This window comes from Mizuhopecten yessoensis, unplaced genomic scaffold (assembly GCF_002113885.1).
Source record: "Mizuhopecten yessoensis strain PY_sf001 unplaced genomic scaffold, ASM211388v2 scaffold10641, whole genome shotgun sequence".
Taxonomy (NCBI): Eukaryota; Metazoa; Mollusca; class Bivalvia; order Pectinida; family Pectinidae; genus Mizuhopecten; species Mizuhopecten yessoensis.
Genome location: NW_018408648.1, coordinates 858,283 through 878,918, shown reverse-complemented (window position 1 = coordinate 878,918; position 20,636 = coordinate 858,283). Strand labels below are relative to the sequence as shown.

The window sequence follows — 20,636 nt, the reverse complement described above, 5'->3', positions numbered from 1 at the left end:
ATTATCTAGCTAACTGTTGTTAGTTTCAACTGCACAAATGTTGCTTGGGATTCATTTGAAATGAGTCATCTCTGTCAATTTCAAAACAGGATATTTGCTGAGGATCAGTTTTTTATCCTTATTTACATATATATATACTTCTACAACAATTATGAAACAAGTTTTTACTTATACTTATCACTCTTGTTGGCCCAGATGTTAACGTGTGAAGGGTATTAATTAATGTGGGAGGAAATCGGAGTACCTGGAGAAAACCACGTGGTTGGGCAGGTGACCTCATACCTTTTCACCTCCGATCGGGGAATTACTTTCATCTTTCTTTTAAAAATGACTTTCCAACAATTGTAAAAAAAATAATCAAAATCAATGATGTAAATTTTCAAAAATAACATCACTGAATGACTTTTTTTATGAATGGTTGCCAAGTACATGTATTAGCTAGATAAATGAAGACACAAACACAAAAAAATCACCTTAATATATACAGACAGAAAGCTCAAACCCTAAACATAACCTTCTTCGTTACGATGTTCTACTCCTTAAATTGGTATATTTTGTGTGGGTGAGAGTGACATTTAACATATAATTATTGAAATAAAATACAAAAACCGTTCTGGAAAACAAAAAAATAAAGTCAGTTGCATTTTTGTTGTAGAATGATTGAAATAAGTACCATTGCGATCTATCCAAGTCTAGTTATACATACTCCAAAAATATTCTCATGCATGTTCGTTAACTCATTCACCCCCGAAGACACGTTTGAACTCCTCCAATTCAAAGGTTGGTAGAGTTCATTATGAAATTTTAGGGGTGAATGAGTTGAACACCATATTTAATATAATTTTTGTGCCTCTGTTATAATATGAATCACATCTTTGTACAATTTTGTACCTCTCCCTCCATAATCGTTAAAAAGTAAAACATTACATAGGAACTCTAAAAAAATAAAATTGTGAAACCAAAAATAAAACGTTGAATGAGTCATTCCAATGATGAAATGCTGAGACAGTGCAACACGGAGACATCATCAAGAAGACACGCTGGAGGTGGATTGGACATGTGCTAAGGAAGGAAGGTGACTCCATCACAAAGGTTGCAGTACACTGGACTCCTGAAGGTAAACGGAAGAGAGGTCGCCCAAAAACCACATGGCAACGCACGGTGGAAACAGAGCTCAGCGACATGGATCACAGCTGGGGAACTATCGTGCGTTTAGCAAAAGATCGACAGGTGTGGAGGAACTTTGTTGCTGCCCTAAACGCCACCGGGCGTAATAGGCAGTAAGTAAGTAAGTAAGTATGTACACCCTAGGGGAAAACAACATTTCTAAATGGCATCTTTTGAGCTGTTCTTTCAGATAAAATCATAAGATGTTCTTTTCGATAACAGTAAACGCTACAACAGCTGAATCAAGATTTACCCCAAAATAACCCCTTCTTCAGCATGTTCTATTTCTACAGAAATCTAAAGAGTTTTGGTCAATATCCATGATGCTTAGGTACGGCACCTTTCCGTGAAGTGTACAAAGAAGTGTGATGTTCTATCATCCATTGGAATGTGAATTTCGGGATGCTCAATGGTTCCGTGGAAGTTAACGACAGACAATGGATACAACAAGACAATGCTGCATTTTATTTACTTCCCGGTTGGGTGAAGCCTTTGAAGTCTATCTTTCTAAAGAAAAAGGAGTTCGAAATCCAAAACGAAAAGAAAAGAAAATAACTCTCCAAATCAAATTTTACGAGCAGCACGTATGGTACCCAGTTGCCGGAAGTGATGTCATATATATATAAATAGATATGATGTAATGGGATTTCGCATTACCGAATTGACGTTAAAGATATGATGTAATGAGATTTCGCAATGTCGGAAGTGACGTCAGATTAATTAATAGATATGATGCAATGACATCTTTTTTTTTATTTAAACATATTTTATTGATATAATCAAATGGATTTGGCACAAGTTATAACAACTTATAGAAGCCCTCTCCTCGACTATAATAGTACAATGCTAGTGATAGCGACATATGCCAATCAATTTAATTGTATGAAAACAAGGAACATAGAAGAAAAAATAAATAAAAAGAGAGTTTTGAAAGACAGAAGAGATCATAGAGATGAATAGAGCATATTTCGAATGATACAAAAGGTTCATTCAAAGTATGAATATTTTTAAACTACTTAAACTTAAACTGCTGAATGGCACCCACTAGCTACACAATCTTTTCACATCAGCTGCTTGTTTGTCCAGATAATACACATCCCTTAGAATCCTTCCTCGAGTCATTCCTGTTCCTTCAAGGTAAAATATCAAAGTGTCATGCAGCGGAATTATTTCAATTTGAAAAAGAATACATATATATATATACAATTTGCTGAACCAGTAACACTATTAATATTCTATAGACCTACAAAGCAGAATGAGAGGTTTAAGAGAGAAGGAATTATGACAGATTAGATAAATATACCTGTTCACACAAAGTTTTGTTTAGAAACGGTCACTTGAATGAATAAAAGTCTGAACAATTTCGAAAATACGCTCATTTGGTTAGATTAAGGCTTTGTTTGTATTATTTCCTAAACGACTAAATTATGCAACTAAATTATGCTTCATAAGAGTCTGCTAAGTTACCTTAGGAAAACCTTAAAGTTTTCCCAAACTTATGCCAATTTCATAATTTGTAAATATTATGTATGGAATTGAATCTATTGCATATGCTCTCCGCCATTGTACAAGATATTTGTAAAGTATTTATCTATATGTATATTTCTGTACGCCTATATGCAATGTGCATTTGATAATAAATTGAATTGAATTGTCAACATTTGATAATTCAACATTTCCAGACAATAGTAACTCTTGGTACACAGGGTGATAGGGTATCAACTTATTTAACATTTCATGTCTGATGTTCCTGTACATTGGACATTGGAAAAATAATGGTATGAGTTTTCAAAGGCGGGGCCACAGGCACAAAAAGGAGATTCTACAAGGTTCACATGAAAGAGATCATAATTCAGTTGGCTACAATTGTGTCTAAGTTTAGTTAATAAGATATTAAGGCGACAGGGTCTGAAACACAGTGGCTTGTGATGTTCCAGAGTTATGGCAGTTTTGAATTTACTAACTGTAGTTTGATTTCTAGTGGTTTCTGATAAGTTATTCCAAATTTCTGTAGTTGCTGGTATTAATGATGATCTAGTATTGGAAAGAATATAGTTATGCATGGTAGAGTTATTGTTATTTCTAAGGGGATATGGAGTTCTATCACATACTTAACCTCGAAGTAATGTATAAAGATATGACAGTGTTAGTTATAGTACTACATCCCAGGTACCTACTTGCAATTGGTATCACCCTGGGCTTCCTTGTTATTCAGAAGAAGTTGTTGACACTGTTGCCTTGAAACTAGGTCAAGGTCATTTATTTGAGAAAATTTTATAGCACTTTATCCCTGGTACTGTTTGACTACTATCATCACTCAGGGCCTCCTGGTAATGCATATTTGACCCCTGCAACCTTAAAAGTGGATGAAGGTCCTTTATTTTAGGAAACTTTATAGCACTCCATCTCAGTTACCTACCGGCCTAATACCTTACGTCAGCATGTTCTTAAGTAGAAATTCAAAGAAAAACTTGACAGACAGTTGATAACAACAGACAACCCACTATTCCATAAACTCACAGGCACTTGGTGCAAGATGAGCTAGCAATGAAAACAAAATATACAACATGTTTATAAAATGTATTTATTAAAAGAAGTTTATTAAATCTTATAATGTCTATAAAAATAAAGGCTGTTAAATGGTGACAACATTCTTTTATCTTTCTAATCATTTTTTAAAAAACAAATCCAGCTTCTCTTAATTATATTTTACTGAGAATATAGAGTTTATCCATTAAGGAAATCACAATGCAGATATAATATTCCGTCTTTTCATATTACAGAGTTATCTGCTCTTGTGAGCAGGTATTGATTGTTACGTCATTTGTTTGTTTGTTTATTCAAAATTGAAAACTGGAAAAAATGCCTTTTTATTTACCTGATCATTGCTTCTTTGACAATTTCCATAAATAATAATATCTTGTGAAAATAGCTAGGAAGCAAATATTTCATAAATGCACTAGCAATTTTGAATGTATTTTTTGTTTTCTACGTAATTTTTTTCTCTCTTTGGTTTTAGTTTGATATTATTAATTGTGGAAAAAAAGGAATAATATATTCTATTTCAATTTAGTGGAAATGAATGCAAATTTACTACCTTAGAAATCAAGTGTGTCCTTTTTTTTAATCAAATTGTCTTAAGATTTTTGTTTTCAATGCAAATAAAAAATGTTAATGACGCATCAACATTATCTTTGACATCACTGTATATTATAGACTCTGCAGATAAATGGAGGGGAAAAAAGGGGAATGCATTAGTAATACAAAATAAAATGTAACTTAAAGAAAATTAGAGACAAAGTATAAATAAAATAGATAAAAGCAGACTTCTTAACCTCCTTTATAATGATAAACTTCCCTGTACAAACCACAGGTAACAATGATTTCTGTACCTCCTTCTTATAATGATAAACTTCCCTGTACAAACCACAGGTAACAATAATTTCTGTACCTCCTTTATAATGATAAACTTCCCTGTACAAACCACAGGTAACAATGATTTCTGTACCTCCTTCTTATAATGATAATCTTCCCTGTTCAAACCACAGGTAACAATGATTTCTGTACCTCCTTCTTATAATGATATTCTTCCCTGTTCAAACCACAGGTAACAATGATTTCTGTACCTCCTTCTTATATAGATAAACTTCCCTGTACAAACCACAGGTAACAATGATTTCTGTACCTCCTTCTTATAATGATAAACTTCCCTGTACAAACCATAGGTAACAATGATTTCTGTACCTCCTTCTTATAACGATAAACTTCCCTGTACAAACCACAGGTAACAATGATTTCTGTACCTCCTTCATAATGATAAACTTACCTGTACAAATCACAGGTAACAATGATAAACTTCCCTGTTCAAATCACAGGTACAATTAATCTTCCCTGTACAAATCACAAATAGTGTAAGATTTAATAGATTTCTTTTTTTTCTTTTTTAAGAATAAGGCTCTCTCTGTGCATATCATACATACTGCCAGGTACTAATCATAAGGTTTTCTTAAGCGACAATAATAATATTAACCAGAAAAAGATGCAAAAAGCGGGTGTTTATAATGGAATGTATAGCCTTATGCAGCAAGGAGAATTGAGTTTAGTGTAAGGCATGCATATCAACACATTTTCAACATGATTCAACAAACTCATTAACTCATCCACCCTGAAATTTCATAATGAACTGTTCTTACCTTTGGATTGGAAGAGTTCTAATGTGTCTTCAGGGGTAAATGAGTTAACATTTGTCAATAAAAACTTATTGGTCATATTAATTAACAACAACAATTGTATATGGTATGTAAATATTAGTCCATTTTGAAAAAAGAACGTTATACAATATTATACACATATTATATTATAGATATTTGAATTTTATTGATTTAAAAGCACTTGCATTGTAACAGGATAGAAAAATATAATGTCTGGTAATACAAATTTTACCATATTTGTTTAAAAAAATAAACAATACACATTAAAAGGACACAACTTTCACTCACACTACCTTACTTATTGGAATGAATTGATTTTTAGCATTCTAATTCAATCCCTCTTTCCTTAGTGAAATTGTGAGAAAATGTAGAAAATTTATCATCACACAAATAAATGTTTTATCAAAAGGATTTATAGAAAAATCAATAACAAACACAATAATGTCTAATGACTTATATGCAGAGCTGCTATGCAAATATGTAACTTCAAATATAAAAATATATACATCCATTTACATTATCTTCAAATATCAAAATATATACAACTAAATACATTATCTAGCTAACTGTTGTTAGTTTCAACTGCACAAATGTTGCTTGGGATTCATTTGAAATGAGTCATCTCTGTCAATTTCAAAACAGGATATTTGCTGAGAATCAGATTTTTATCCTTATTTACATATATATATAAACTTTTTACAACAATTATGAAACAAGTTTTTACTTATATTAATCACTCTTGTTGGCCCAGATGTTAGCGTGTGGGGGGGTCTTAATGTGGGAGGAAACCAGAGCACCCGAAGAAAACCACGTGGTTAGGCAGGTGACTCCATACCTTTTCACTTCCGATCGGGGAATTGTTTTTATCTTACTTTTAAAAATGACTTTCGGAGTTTCCAACATTTTTTTTTTTTTTCAAAATCAAAGATGTAAATTTTTAAAAAATAATATCACTGAATGACTTTTTTCAGGATGTTTGTCAAGTACATGTATAAGCTAGATAAATGAAGACAGAAACACAAAAAAATCACCTTAATATATACAGACATAGAAAGCTCAACCCCTAAACATAATCTTCTTTGTTACGATGTTCTACTCCTTAAGTTGGTATATTTTGTGTGGGTGAGAGTGACATTTAACATATAATTATTGAAATAAAATACAAAAACCATTCTGGAAAACAAAAAAATAAAGTCAGTTGCATTTTTGTTGTAGAATGATTGAAATAAGTACCATTGCGATCTATCCAAGTCTAGTTATACATACTCCAAAAATATTCTCATGCATGTACGTTAACTCATTCACCCCCGAAGACACATTTGAACTCCTCCAATTCAAAGGTTGGTAGAGTTCATTATGAAATTTCAGGGGTGAATGAGTTAATCACCATATTTAATATCATTTTTGTGCCTCCGTTATAATATGAATCACATCTTTGTTCAATTTTGTACTTCTCCCTCCATAATCGTTAAAAAGTAAAACATTACTTAGGAACTCTAAAAAAAAAATATTTGTGAAACCAAAAATAAAACGTTGAATGAGTCATTTCAATTTTTCAGCATTTTCTGATTGACAAGACGTCCATTGTTGAAGGTTTTCCCCATGAGACCAAGTCGAGACAGCATCTCCATTTTTTCTTGTTTGCTCATCTGTGTCCTGTTGCTGATATTGTCAACCGTCTGGTTACCAGTTTCAGCTCCCTTGATAGGCATATTGAAGCAGCCAAGAGGTACTTCTACAACCTTGATAGATATCAGTCTTGCTTCAAGCGACACACAGCCAGAAAACTTTTTGTTGGCCGTGTCAACCTTCAGGTTGCTGAACATGATGCAGATGCTGGCCTCTTTCTCTAGTTCAGGGATTCCAATGCAGACAGGAGGAGGGTTTGTTACTGAAAATATAAAAAAGATTTATTACAGATATAGCAGGATGCAGGTAGTTGACATCTCGTGGTCTCTTTTCTTAGAAAGCACCAACTTTCATTAAATTGGTCAGCGGGTGACAATTATAAAATGTTGTGTCTAAATTCGAAATTGTTACAAAACGTCCATCGGTTGTTTGATGCTATTATTATTATTATTATTATTATTATTTGCTATTTGTAAGACATCACTAAACATAAACATGGGGCTGAGAATCAAGCTATTAAATCATACTTGCCAACCTTTTTCGAAATTTCCATGGGGGAGATTATGTGTGCTCATAATTAAAAGAATAAACAAAATATGTGTGTGTGTACACCCTACACACATATTTTATTCATTCTTTTAATTAATTATGAGCACACATAATCTCCCCCATGGAAATTTCGAAAAAGGTTGGCAAGTATGATTTAATAGCTTGATTCTCAGCCCCATGTGTATGTTCACCCTCTGAGAAAAACTTTGAAGATTTTCTGGCCAAGAGTAATCTCCAATGATGAACTGCTGAGACAGTGCAACACTGAGAGTATGAGAGACATCATCAAGAAGAGATGCTGGAGGTGGATTAGACATGTGCTAGGAAAGGAAGGTGACTCCATCGCAAAGGTTGCAGTACACTGGATTCCTGAAGGTAAACGGAAGATAGGTCGCCCAAAAACCACATAGTGGCACACGGTGGAAACAGAGCTCAGTGACATGGATCACAGCTTGGGAACTATCGAGCGTTTAGCAAAAGATCGACAGGTGTGGAGGAATTTTGTTGCTGCCCTAAATGCCACCGGGCGTAATAGGCAGTAAGTAAGTAAGTAAGTATGTACACCCTAGGGGAAAAACAACATTTTTAATGGCATCTTTTGAGCTGTTCTTTCAGATAAAATCATAAGATGTTAGAATGTAAGACAAGTTTAGAAAATTCACTGTTTGAAAATGCTTAACTTCAGGGTCCAAAATCGGGAGAGTTGGCAGGTATGTTAAACCTTCCAAAAAGACCACAACCTTTACTATTTTTATTTTTTTTACATTAAGGATACCTGTACCACTGTCAAAAACTGTATCTAAGTATTGAAAACTGTTTTTTTTTGGCATGACTATAGATAGCTTTGATAAATCATTTCTGAGAAGAAAACCAGACCTTGCAGCATTTTTGTGAGAAATAATGAAGATGAAATAAACACCTATTGAGCTATCTAGTCAACAGAAGTGTCCTGGCCAAACTGTGCTACAGTTACATCCAAACTAATGTTAAGGGGAGGTTACTCTACAGTGTCTATAGGAAAACTCACAGTGCAGTGGGACAGGGATCCTTACGAGAATATACTACATTACAGGTTGTCAGAGTCCCTTCAAGGGTGGTTCCTGCTGTTGTATATATATATGTCGTTTCTTTTTATAACTTGGTGCTGTAGTATTGTATGCAATTTCTACTTATGCTAAAAAAAAAATACATATCTTATTCTACTCAATTGTAGCATTTCCAAATCGAAATAAAGGGTGAACTTCGCAAAAGGCAAATATGGAACTAACTAGTGAAGGCAAAATATTTTAGTCTGTGAATGTTTTTGGTATATACCTACAGTAGTTTTCACTCCTTTAACCCTTTCACCCCTGTGTTACCTTAGTAGACTCTACCATGCATCGATATGGATGAGTCCATTATGGTCTAAGTATTTTATGACAACTTTTAATATCTAAGTTTTTCCAGTTGCAGGGGTCATACCTATGTCCATCTTTGAAATCCAACAGTTCAGCTCTCGATTCACATATTATCTTTGCATCCTTCAAATATGTCATGACAAAAATTAAGCTCTATATGTGCTCTACCTTGTGAATGATACATGTGGACTAATATGATCCTTTGATGTGCATAAAAAGGAATAGGGCTTATAAGTCAAGTGTCACCTCTGTGTAATATTTAAAGAGTATAAGCCTTGTAATATTTTTAAATACCTGAAACCAACTGAAGAATTGGGCTTAGAAGTCGAGTGTCAACCTCTGTTATCTTAAATGGACTGATATCAGCCTTGTGATGGTCATTTTTTTTTTTTTTTACCTGAAACCAATCAAATAGCTACTGTGTTCTTCAATTTTTTACGTATTCTAATTAGAGAAGATACCGAGAGTGAAACTGTTGGATTTTGGAGATGATTTGTGCCCATCAGAGCGGAACTGTTGGATTTTGGAGATGATTTGTGACCATCAGAGCGGAACTGTTGGATTTTGGAGATGATTTGTGCCCATCAGAGTGGAAAGCAAAGTTCAAATACTATCAAACAATCTAGATCTCATGACTGAATGAAGTAAATGTCCTTACTATGTACACGGTAAGTCATCTCGAGTTATGACAATGATAATGATTGTGATAATGCTAGATCCATGTCCATGTGTGTATGTGTGAGAATGCGTGAATGTCCTGTTCATGTATATATGTCTATGTAATGAAAAACTTGTAAAATAAAACCATTACAAAAAAAAAAAAAAGTCATCTCAAGTTCCATTTTTCGTAAATGTCTACAACATACCGGATATTTGCATGTCAATTAATGTCTTCCCATCAACTGTCAGTTTGAACTCTACACCAATGTCTTTTGGGAGATAAGCAACAGCTACACAAACTAAAAGAAAAAGAAGATATTATATACAAAAATTAATGTCAATTAAAAATATGTATAGAACTTCTTCGATTACCTGTTTAGTTTCATCTTAAATTTCTAACAATTAGAAAATTATATTCAAAACTGATGTCAATTGATATTTATCTGGAAGTTGTTCAAATATATCGGTTTTCTTTCCATCTTTAATTTCTGCCAAAAATTGTCTTAATTCTTCACTTCATAAAGAAAGTAATAGCCAATTTTGAGCTTTGTTCAAAAGGTATGGCCTCTATTCATTTATAACTGACTGTAAAATTAAATAATTCTATGAACGAATTTACAAACTGAGCAAACATACCAATGGAAAACAAAAGCCAACTGATTGCTAAAATAATCCAACTGATCAATACTGGAAGAACTTTGTTCATCAAAACAGAACATATGGTCCCTTTCACCATCAGGTTTTTACTAGCTCAAATTATTCTGACGTTTTATCGACTTTTTTTTTATATATCAGTCTGGCGTTAATCGCCACCAGACCGATATAAAAAAGTCGATAAAACGTCAGAATAATTCGGACCAGGTTTTCACCAACAAGTCTACAGGACTTTCAATACAAAATATGAATTTATCCATTTCTGCCCAGAAGTTATCTCCCTGCAGATCTGTTGTATACCTGTGCTATCCAGCTTGATCTCATCTATTTCCAGGTGTACGCAGCAGGAACATTTGTATTCAGCACAGTCACAGGTTCCACTGCTCCTCTTGAACTTCGAACCTTTAAATAGTTCTTTCCCCAGACCTACATTAAAATAAAAAGTTTGAAACAGAAATAAGTCATCTTTGACAAAGCTATAAATGTAGCCCTCGAATCAAGAGACCCTCTGGGCCTGCATCACACACTTGCTATTAAATATTATTTCGAAACAAGAGACCCTCTGGGCCTGTATCACACACTTGCTATTTAATATTATTTCGAAACAAGAGAACCTCTGGGCCTGTATCACACACTTGCTATTAAATATTATTTCGAAACAAGAGACCCTCTGGGCCTGTATCACACACTTGCTATTCAATATTATTTCTAAACAAGAGGCCCTCTGGGCCTATATCACACACTTGATAATAAATATTATTTCGAAACAAGAGAACCTCTGGGCCTGTATCACACACTTGATAATAAATATTATTTCGAAACAAGAGACCCTTTGGGCCTGTATCACACACTTGCTATTTAATATTATTTCGAAACAAGAGACCCTCTGGGCCTGTATCACTCACTTGCTATTAAATATTATTTCTAAACAAGAGACCCTCTGGGCCTGTATCACACACTTGCTATTTAATATTATTTGCTGTACAGGGGAACAGGTAGTTGTAAATGTCAGTAGAAAAAATATTTATAGCAATCAAGCTAACAATAATGACAAAAATTAAATTATTATCTTTGGTTGGGTACAGCTAAGGTAATTTAAGGACGTGTCTCCATGTGTGTTGTGTATGTGTGCTAGAGGCAGGGTATCTTGTGGGAAGATTTGTGGTCAAGATAATATCAGACATTCCAGCAGTTACATGTCAAATATCATATCTCTGGACCTCACAGCTCTTTAAAAGTTATTGAACCCTTTCATTACATAATGGACTTATCCTTATAAGTGCATGGAAAAGTCTACTAAAGTTGTCTAGGGGTGAAACATCATGACTGAAAGCTTTTCTAGTTCATATATCAGCAACTCTAACCGCACAAACTTTAAATCACTTTTTTTGACCACACAACAAATATGAATTAAATTGCAATTTACCATAAACCTGTAATCAACCTTTTTCCTTATATTTTATACATTTATATATTTACTCATCTTTCTTCCCTCCCATTATGCACAATCTCCAATAACATAATCTCCAACTTGTGAAGGCAGTTATCATAAAGTAGAAGTAGAAATCGTACATTTAAGGATTTTTGATGTGAATGCAACTGCTTAATCATTTACATGACCTCTATATGCACCTGATCTTACCTTTGAGGATGGGCCTCAGCTTCACGTCTACATCCTTTAGGTTGACATGGAGATCAGATGTACTATCCTGAAGAATCCAGGCAAGATGTTGAAGATCTGTCGGCAATTTCTTTTCAACCTCTGGAAATAATGTATAAAATCCACCATGATATTAGTAGGAAGTAACAAAAGGTAAGATTAGAAGCAGTTGCTTGATAATTAATTATTTCTAATTTCCTGGTCAACTCTCACAAATATAGTCTATAATATGATACTGATGACAGATCTTTATTCTTTTGCATGGTGGATATATTTTATCACAACTACTCCTGTGTTTCAGCTGTGATTATATATCCTGTTGTCATATTTTTCTCATAAATGCCGTGTAATACATTGTAAAACCTTTCTATTGTGATCATGACCTCGTAATAAACACAACTGGGAATAGACCTTTGCCTTAACTCGAAGTTGTGATTCATGGTTCTAAACAGAATTTTAAGCTGGCTACGTAACCTAGCTTAGCAAAGTTAGCATACCGATGGTCTTGGAGTTTGTGTATTTTGTGAAACTGTAAATGCACGTTAGAATGCATACCATGATGAGATTTTCTACCTGGCATGCTGGTAGGCCTTCGTCAAGCCAAAACATATTTCTATTATGTTGCTTTTTGTTTTTTTGTGTTTTTGTTTTTTAAATACATGTATTTGCTTAATAGCTACACTTAGGTTAGAAGTCAATTATTTTTATTCCTTATCCCTTATTAAGGCTAGAAATAATGGAACAGCTCCTCAGTACCTACAGGAACTTGTTACCCTGTATCAGCCGTCAAGATCACTGCGGTCAGAGTCAGAATCTTTGTTGTGTGTCCCAAAATCTTGTACTGTGACCTACGGAAACAGATGCTTTGGGAGGGTTTCGGCTACGTTGTGGAATAGCTTACCATCTGCTATTAGGAAGTCGAATACCCTGGCCAAGTTCAAGAGGGACATAAAAACTCACCTCTTCACGTCTGCATTTTAGAATCTTTGCAAAGACGTCATGTAAATACCACCCTTTTATTTGTTCAATTATGTGCACATTGCTTGTTAAATGTATGAAAGTGATTGCAAGCCTTTGTTGTTTGTTTTCACAATTATAACCATTACTATTATCCATATGTTGTAAAGCGCCTTAGAGTAATTTTACAAATTATATAGGGTGCTATATAAATGCTGTATATTATTATTATTAAGCCTTGCCCCCTACATAGAAATATGTTGCATCTCCTTGGCCTTGTGTAGTACAAGTTTCCTCTGGTCCTGACACCAGGCTAGACATCTATCTGCCAAAATGTCAAGTCTGTTGTCAGGGACAGAGGAAACTTGGGCTAGGCACTGATGCTTCAGACTAAAATTGGTTAAAATCTCTTCACCTGTGCTCATGGTGAAATCTGTGAAATATTTATCTGTTTCTCCAATTGGGCCCAACTTCTGCGCCCCAAGAGGGATCTACAGCTTTCAATTGTACAGTAGCAGAGCAGGACTAGGTCAATTGTCTGCGACCAGGAAGTTCAATTGGGAGAGCCTCCTTCTAGAGTCGGAAGGTCCCAAGTTCGAACCCTGGTCTGGCTGTTTGCACTTCTCTTTCTCCTGTTACAAAACTGGCAAGCTTGCCAACCCTTGTTTCAAGCACTGGGTGAATGCTAATAATTAATAAGCAAGGGGATATCTGAACATGAGATGTAAATAGTTGTCTTTGGGGGGCGAAGACTCAGAAAAATGAGGGAAAAATGTAGCGGAACAGGACTGGGTCGATTGTCCTTTATCACCAGGTAGCTCAATTGTTAGAGCGTAGGTCTATTAGAGTTAAAAGGGTCCCAGGTTTGAACCTTGACCAGCTGGCCGTCGCATTTCTCTTTCTCATGTTACAGTACAATAGTTAATGTTTAGGCCCTGTGATATTTCTAACCAAATTGGTTCAAATTCCTTTACACTTAAGAGCAGGGTTGGGCATTACTGAACACTTTAGGGAAAAACCTTTTAACAGCAAAACAGTGTGTATTTAAGCACCCAGACGTGTATGGTAACAAATCTTAACCAGAAGGCGTTACTTCTCCCAATATTTGGTTTGAATTGGAGGGCGATTTAACATCATTATAAGGTGCTTTACATTACTGTACATGGAGGTAATTACTTAACAAGTCGGTGATTGATAAATTGTGATAAGTAATTGCCTCCGGTTCAGTAATGCCGGACCCCGCTCTAGATCGACAGAATAAAGGAATAGTAATTTATGTGCCTGTGGAGGACCACATCCTTCGTTAATACACCAACTAGCCCAGACATCTGGATCTGTACAATGTAGGGCATTCTCAGGTATAAACACATCAGGGGAGGCAGTGCTACAGGCACTTAGTTGTGAAGTTGCAGGGCTAACTTAAAACCCTTGAGTGACTCAGCACGCACAACGTTGTCTGGAAGCTGATTCCAGCCGATGGTCGTTTTGGGAAAGAATGAGATTTTATAGACAGGTGAACACCCCCCCCCTGTTTTTTGTGACACAGTCTTTAAACTGTTTGGCTCTAATGCTCCGTTTCCCTCAAATTGGTGTTAAATAGTCCTGACAGTGCATGGCTGGCACCAGCCCCTCGACCACTTTATAATAGAATGCAAGTCGATTCTGCCTCCTTCTCTCTTGGAGTGGGGGCAGGCTTATAGGTCCTGGAGCATCTGGGTGACACAACCTGATTTCCGGGAGGTGTAATCTCTTGTGATGAAACGAGCCACCTGGCGTTGGATGCGCTCTAGCCGGTCGATGTCTTTGCTACCAGACCACAAAGCTATATTCTACAGTTGATTAAACTAGGGCAAGGAATGCTGCATTTAGACATGAAGCTGGGCAATGTTTCAGGTTCCACTGCAGAAACCCCAGAGTGGAGTTTAAGCAGCTTGCATGATACACAGGTGAGAGAGACCGGTCTGTAGTTCACTGCCTGATGACTGTCTCCTATCTTAAGAACAGGTGTTACATTAGCATGTAGCCAGTCAGCTGGTAGTTTGCCACTGTCGATCGAGCATGGGAAGATGCGTTGAAGTGCAGGAGGCAGTTGGATTTCTTTGGTGAGCCTGGTGCACATGACATCCATGTATATACCTGTCCAGTTGGCTAATTTGAAATCTAGAAGAGAAATAATTTTGCGGTTTCTGGTGGATAACCTGCGGGATGATGTTAATGTCTGTCACTATCATGGCATGGTCACTTGTTCCAATGATGGGTGGTTGGTGAACACGAGGTCCAGGATGTTTTTATCCCTTGTGGGCTGGGTGTGGATTTGGGTAAGTCCATGATCTACTGACAGGTCGATAAGGGCCTGCTGGACTTCTCATTTGCTGCTCCTTTCCGTACACACATATTCTCCCAGTCAAATGTCTGGGCAGATAAAGTCTCCAGCGATTAAGGACTTCCCACCCTTTGTAATACACATGTTTTTCTTGTCGTATTTTCGTGTCGTCATTTCCGTATTGCGTATCGGGCATTCGATTACCGTAGTGTAAATTATAGTAACACCGGGTAAACAATAGTACATGTGCGGGACGATGATATGTCAACACCCGATATCGAGACTTAACTTGGAAATGTGTAATCACACATACTTCAGTTATAAAGCTTATGGTACAAAGACATTAATTAACTCACGGGAAAACACTGACATACGATTTCAAGAAGGTCGTATATGAGGTGCATGGAATGCAGACTGATGTGTTTTGTTTACCGACCTCACCTATAGGTATCAGGTGCTAACAGTAGTTCACAAGCTCTTGGTCGCTACGACTTTTGTTGTCGAGCGAGTTACGCTCTGTCAGATAAATCGGTTCACAAATGCAATTACAATAACTTTGTGAAAATAGTGGTTTGTAAAATATCAAGATCCCTATAAAATGCACGTGCATGTGTGTGCACGTAATAACGGCATACCATGCGATAGCCTATTGTTACATATGTACCTGACATGTTAATATACCATGCGTAAGCAGGGTATGGAATGATGTCCAAAGTGTACATGATTGAGAATAATTTTGTTTCATAAAAGAACAGTAAATTGACAATTAAATATAGTAATTTAATTTATTTCCGTCGTTTTTGGTATAGTAAAGAAAATAAGTGTCATTGTATAAATTCCATCCCTCTGCAAAAAGTTCCATTTTTTTTCAAGGTAGACAGCTCTCATCAGGATCAAAATTATTGTAAAATGTAAAATAAATTAATTATAAAGACTTTGTGTGTATTTGTGGTTCAATTTTTCACTCTTTTTGTATGAAACTATGGGTCCTGTTTGCTTTTAGCTTGTATTTTGTAACTTTTATCCATACAATTTCAATAAAAAACGCTTTTTGTAACATGTTGTAGATATTTTATGATAAATAAAATATTTGTAGGGTTGATAAGCAAATTTAATGTTCCTTTTCATTATTTTATTGTTGTAATAGTTTTGAACAATGCCACACGCTCAAAAAATGTGGAAGTGCTGAATTTGACAAACATTCAATTTTTCGGTATTTTTTACAAAAAAATCCCCAGTTTATCGGAATGCTTAGATTTTCAAAAAATCATCTCAACATAGTGACATAATCATTATGTGAAACTTTCATTGAATTCTGCTGGTTAATTGCCAAAGGGTGGAGCCTCCTTAACACGTGCTTGTCTTTTGTTGAATTTAAGGCGTGAGATAGTGAGTCACTTAGCATGACGTTAATATCATGGATGTTTAGGTGTGGTATATACAATTATGACAAGTAGATAGAGGTCTTTCTTATTCTGCATCCTCTGATATTGATCTGTCAAAATGTCTAAGCCTGGTGTCAGGGTCATACTAAATTTGTGCTATATATATACAACAGTGTATTCCCTTAGCCCAGTGTTGTTTCAGCCAAATTTTTTTTCAAAGACTTTAACCTGACTACTGAAGAATTAATTGGTATTCTAAAACATTTCTCTATTTTTTTTTATATAACTATATATATTAATATTAAGTATATTTGGCCCCAGCCATCTACCACAAAAGAGATGGGGACATTATTTAAAACGAAATAGAGTACCCTTGGGTAAGAAAATCCTTAAGACTAAATTTGGTTGAATTCTGATAAGCTATTCAAGAGGAATAGACTGATCTTAATAAAATAGGAAGTTGTAGGACCGATGTCCGAGTCAGATCATGATCCTTAAAATAATCCTTACCTTTGAGGGTAGACTTGAGGTTACTCAGATCTTCCGCCTTAGCATGAATGTGCAGATCCGACGCGATATCAGGAAGTTTCAATTTGAGATGCTCGAGATCTGACGCCACTTTCTCTTTGATTTCTGGTTCCACATCACGAAGTAAAGACTTGAAATGGAGAGAATGACTCTGGCAGGCTCCAATCGCCAAAACAATGATTAAAAGAGTCTGAGTTGATTCCATTGCTGCTAATGTCACCTGCTTTCTGAAAAACCGTAAAGTCTTCCTGGTTGCTTATAATAGGCCTACCTGACGCACCTGACGTAATGTTGTGGTATTTCCATTCTTCTCATATTCGGGACACTTCTGAGAGAAGACTTCTTATAAAAGTCTAGAGGATTACCATGAAAATCACGTGACTGGACAAGATGGCAGACACAGCGATTTTTCAAGCATGGCTACTTTCATTTTGTTATTTCACTACAGTCATGACTTTGAAAATGCCATACGAGTTCATAGCAGATGAAACAAGTAATTATGTTCTACCTAAACTTCCTTACGATTATAAAGATTTGGAGCCATTCATTGACGAGGCCACAGTGCGGGTACACCATCTTGGCCACCATGCCGCATACACCACAAAAATGAACATTGCGCTAGAACAGTGGACAACCGACAGTGAGGTAAATAATTTAAACTGAAGTATTACACACCTGTATTGTCAAAGGCAGGTGGCGTTATCATGACAAAGCCATGATGCAAAAGGATCTTCTGAGGTAGAGCGTCTACAAGAAGAGCAAAAGATTTAATGTGTCCCAAGTAATTCAATATCACACGTGAAATGTCGGTACATATGTGATATTCAATACTAACAGTTCTAGAATACAGAGAGATAAAGACTGTATAGTGTATCCCAAACATCAAATTAAGGCAGATACCCGTCAAGATTGGAGGCTTCAAAATTCTAATCTAATTCTGTGTTTTTTGCAATAACAGCTAGGTATATAGCCACCAAATATTTGAAGCCAGTGATTATAGTTTAAGCAAATGATGCTAGACTTCCTTGATATTGAAGGAAAATGGGTAAATTTGCACATTGTGCCACATTTACAGATGCCATCAAAGAAAGGGGAAACCCAAATAATGTTAAAGAGTAATGGCTTTTACTTCTCTTGGAGATAACTGTTATATTTTTCCTTCACTTTTGAGCCAAATACTGCTATATAGAGAATAAAACATGCCTTTTTCCATATCACACCTAGTACCAACCCGAGACTGCAATATCAGCACATAGGGCCGAAGGCCCGAGGGCTGATATTGGTTGAGGGTTGATACTGGGTGTGATATGAAAAAAGGCATGTTTTATTCTGATTATTACATACTTACTAATAAAAGATACTATCTTATAATCTGTTTTTCTTTTGAAATATTGAAAAACAAAAAAAATCCAAAAGAGATGCGATACAGGTTTTGGGGTGTGATACAGGTTTTGTGGGCTGATGCAGGTTTTTGGGTGTGATATGGCGAGGGCTGATATTGGTAAAAGCAATTGTGTCGTATCGCATATACAAAAAAAACGTATTTATTAGTAAGTATGTAATTAATCATGTTATGCAAGAACATATACAGTGATATTGTGATGAGCGTGTTACAGTCCTCAACCTGATAATCATGATGGATATCATAATCCTATACTGGACAGTCAATTAACCTATCACAACACATCTACATGTACCTTTTATGATGTACTTGTGTTGTTACTAATTTCATTTTGACATTTGAAATTCATCAGTACTTTACAATAACCCGATTGAAATTTGTTTCAGGTTAAAGAATCAGTATCTTTAGCCCAGAAACCAATACTGGACATTCTGATTGGACTTGATGATGTACCAGAAAAATACAAAAGTAGTATACAAAACAACGGTGGGGGGTAATTATTGTTTTATAATTGACCATGATTTGTCAACATCTGTCAGATAAAGAAATTGGAAAAATGTGAAATTGCATGAATGTGCATCCACTCATGCAGTTAATGGATTTACTGTTTGTATATATTCCTCAGTACATTATGCTTCAGTTTTATTTGATTTCTTATAAGGACGTGGTTCTGCTTACAGCATACATTGAAGATGACTCGAAAAAAATCTGTGAGGAAAGAATTATAGTGGTAATTATAGGCAAACTAGCAGCTAGCTGAAACAACAGGCATTATAATTATATCACAGAAATTAGTCTAATAGAATTATCCTTATTGTGAAGAATAATTAAAAAAAAAAGTTTCAAAAGAATATTTTATTTCCAGTTATGTGAATCATAACTTCTACTGGTCTGTGATGTCACCAAATCCAAATTCAGATGACAGAGAGCCAATCAATCAACTGGGAGACGACATTGTTCAGGAATTCAGAAATTTCTCCAACTTCAAAGCAATGTTTACCAAGGAAGCCCTCTCACTATTTGGATCAGGTTATTATGATGATTTTATGCATGCATCGATGGGTATGGCAAAAACAAAATTTATTATATAATTGTCAGCCTGGTAAAACGCTAGCAGCTTCCTAACCAGAATGTCTCTTTAGCTCATTTGAAAAAGCACAAGGTCAAGTACACCAGAAGTTCTGAGTCTGTACACTGAACATGGGTGCCATTTTGACAGGGGTCATTATTTTTCAATGCCTCTGCTAGGTTTTGTACCCAGGACCTCTTGTTTACTAGTCTTGTGCCTACCAAATGAGCCAAGAGAAATTCTCCTCGGCCAATCACCACAGTGGTAACCAGAAAGCTAAAATGCTTCTTTTTTGGAATATTTAAGTCCCTGATTCATATCCCAGTCTAGCTGTTGCATTTGTTCTCTCCTGTTAGATAAAATGTTCTCATATTCAAAGTACCTTAATTATTACTTCATGGATGCTATTCAAATATACTTCCCAAGGGTATATTTAGTTGTAAAGAAATTTAGAAACTTTCAGAAAATGACCAAATGACTAAAACCAAGTTTCATTCATGCTTATGATCATTTTCAGAGCCATCTCATTGGTCAGTGATCAATCTGAACTTTCAAATTTCAGGTTATGTGTGGTTGAGTCGAGATCCAAATGAAAATGGAAAACTTGTCATTTCAAAAACAACCAACCAAGACTCGCCTCTTACAGATGGATTTCAGCCAATCCTTGTTATTGATGTATGGGAGCACGCTTATTATCTAAAACACCAGAATCTCCGACCAAAGTATGTTTCTGACTGGTGGAACCTTGTTGACTGGTCAGCTGTGGAAGAACTTGACAATTGGTGGAAAGGACCAAACTATGGTTTTCATGATGAATTTTAACTTATTATCTAACCTAACTAGCCATGATTTCTTCATTTAAAGAAAGTGGGACCAGATTTCTTTTCATATCTCTTCATCCAGATGCATATTCTTGTTCATCTCATTATTTAAAGGTTTCAGGGCCCTATGCTTCCTTCGTTAAATGCCTGAAAAAATATTTTGAAATAAACAATTAACATTGTTATCACATATTTGGTCTCAATAGGAACTTTATCCTTTAAGT

General features: G+C 35.5%; 2 protein-coding genes across 3 annotated transcripts; one reads left to right on the top strand and one right to left on the bottom strand.

The window, feature by feature from the left end:
• Window positions 1–3,734: 3,734 nt before the first annotated feature.
• Window positions 3,735–17,423, bottom strand: LOC110461620. Of its 2 annotated transcripts, XR_002464159.1 has the most exons (6): window positions 17,103–17,423; window positions 11,910–12,029; window positions 10,568–10,693; window positions 9,820–9,912; window positions 4,619–7,269; window positions 3,735–4,502 (listed from the first exon to the last, which is right to left on the bottom strand). XR_002464159.1 is itself a non-coding variant. In XM_021515161.1 (5 exons), exons 1-5 carry the CDS (start codon window positions 17,323–17,325, stop codon window positions 6,926–6,928), a joined length of 906 nt encoding a protein of 301 aa, XP_021370836.1. In that variant the 5' UTR covers window positions 17,326–17,423; the 3' UTR covers window positions 3,735–6,925. The 2 variants fall into 2 exon arrangements, 1 of the variants encoding a protein (XP_021370836.1); XM_021515161.1 differs by having other exon boundaries at window positions 3,735–7,269.
• A 69-nt stretch (window positions 17,424–17,492) lies between these two features.
• On the top strand, window positions 17,493–20,445 carry LOC110461622 (superoxide dismutase [Mn]-like). Its single transcript, XM_021515164.1, has 4 exons — window positions 17,493–17,765; window positions 18,909–19,015; window positions 19,388–19,551; window positions 20,154–20,445. Exons 1-4 carry the CDS (start codon window positions 17,511–17,513, stop codon window positions 20,411–20,413), a joined length of 786 nt encoding a protein of 261 aa, XP_021370839.1. The 5' UTR covers window positions 17,493–17,510; the 3' UTR covers window positions 20,414–20,445.
• Window positions 20,446–20,636: the final 191 nt, after the last annotated feature.

Bases quoted from the DNA above. Each gene is read 5' to 3' on its own strand.
- LOC110461620 (XM_021515161.1), bottom strand. From the start codon at position 17,325: ATGGAATCAACTCAGACTCTTTTAATCATTGTTTTGGCGATTGGAGCC. The intron at 9,913-10,567 runs GTATACAACAGA...TTTTTCTTTTAG, and splicing joins GATCAAGCTGGATAGCACAG to TTTGTGTAGCTGTTGCTTAT. The intron at 7,270-9,819 runs GTATGTTGTAGA...TTATATTTTCAG, and splicing joins AATTGACATGCAAATATCCG to TAACAAACCCTCCTCCTGTC.
- LOC110461622 (XM_021515164.1), top strand. From the start codon at position 17,511: ATGGCAGACACAGCGATTTTTCAAGCATGGCTACTTTCATTTTGTTAT. The intron at 19,016-19,387 runs GTAATTATTGTT...TTTTATTTCCAG, and splicing joins ATACAAAACAACGGTGGGGG to TTATGTGAATCATAACTTCT. The intron at 19,552-20,153 runs GTTATTATGATG...TTCAAATTTCAG, and splicing joins CCTCTCACTATTTGGATCAG to GTTATGTGTGGTTGAGTCGA.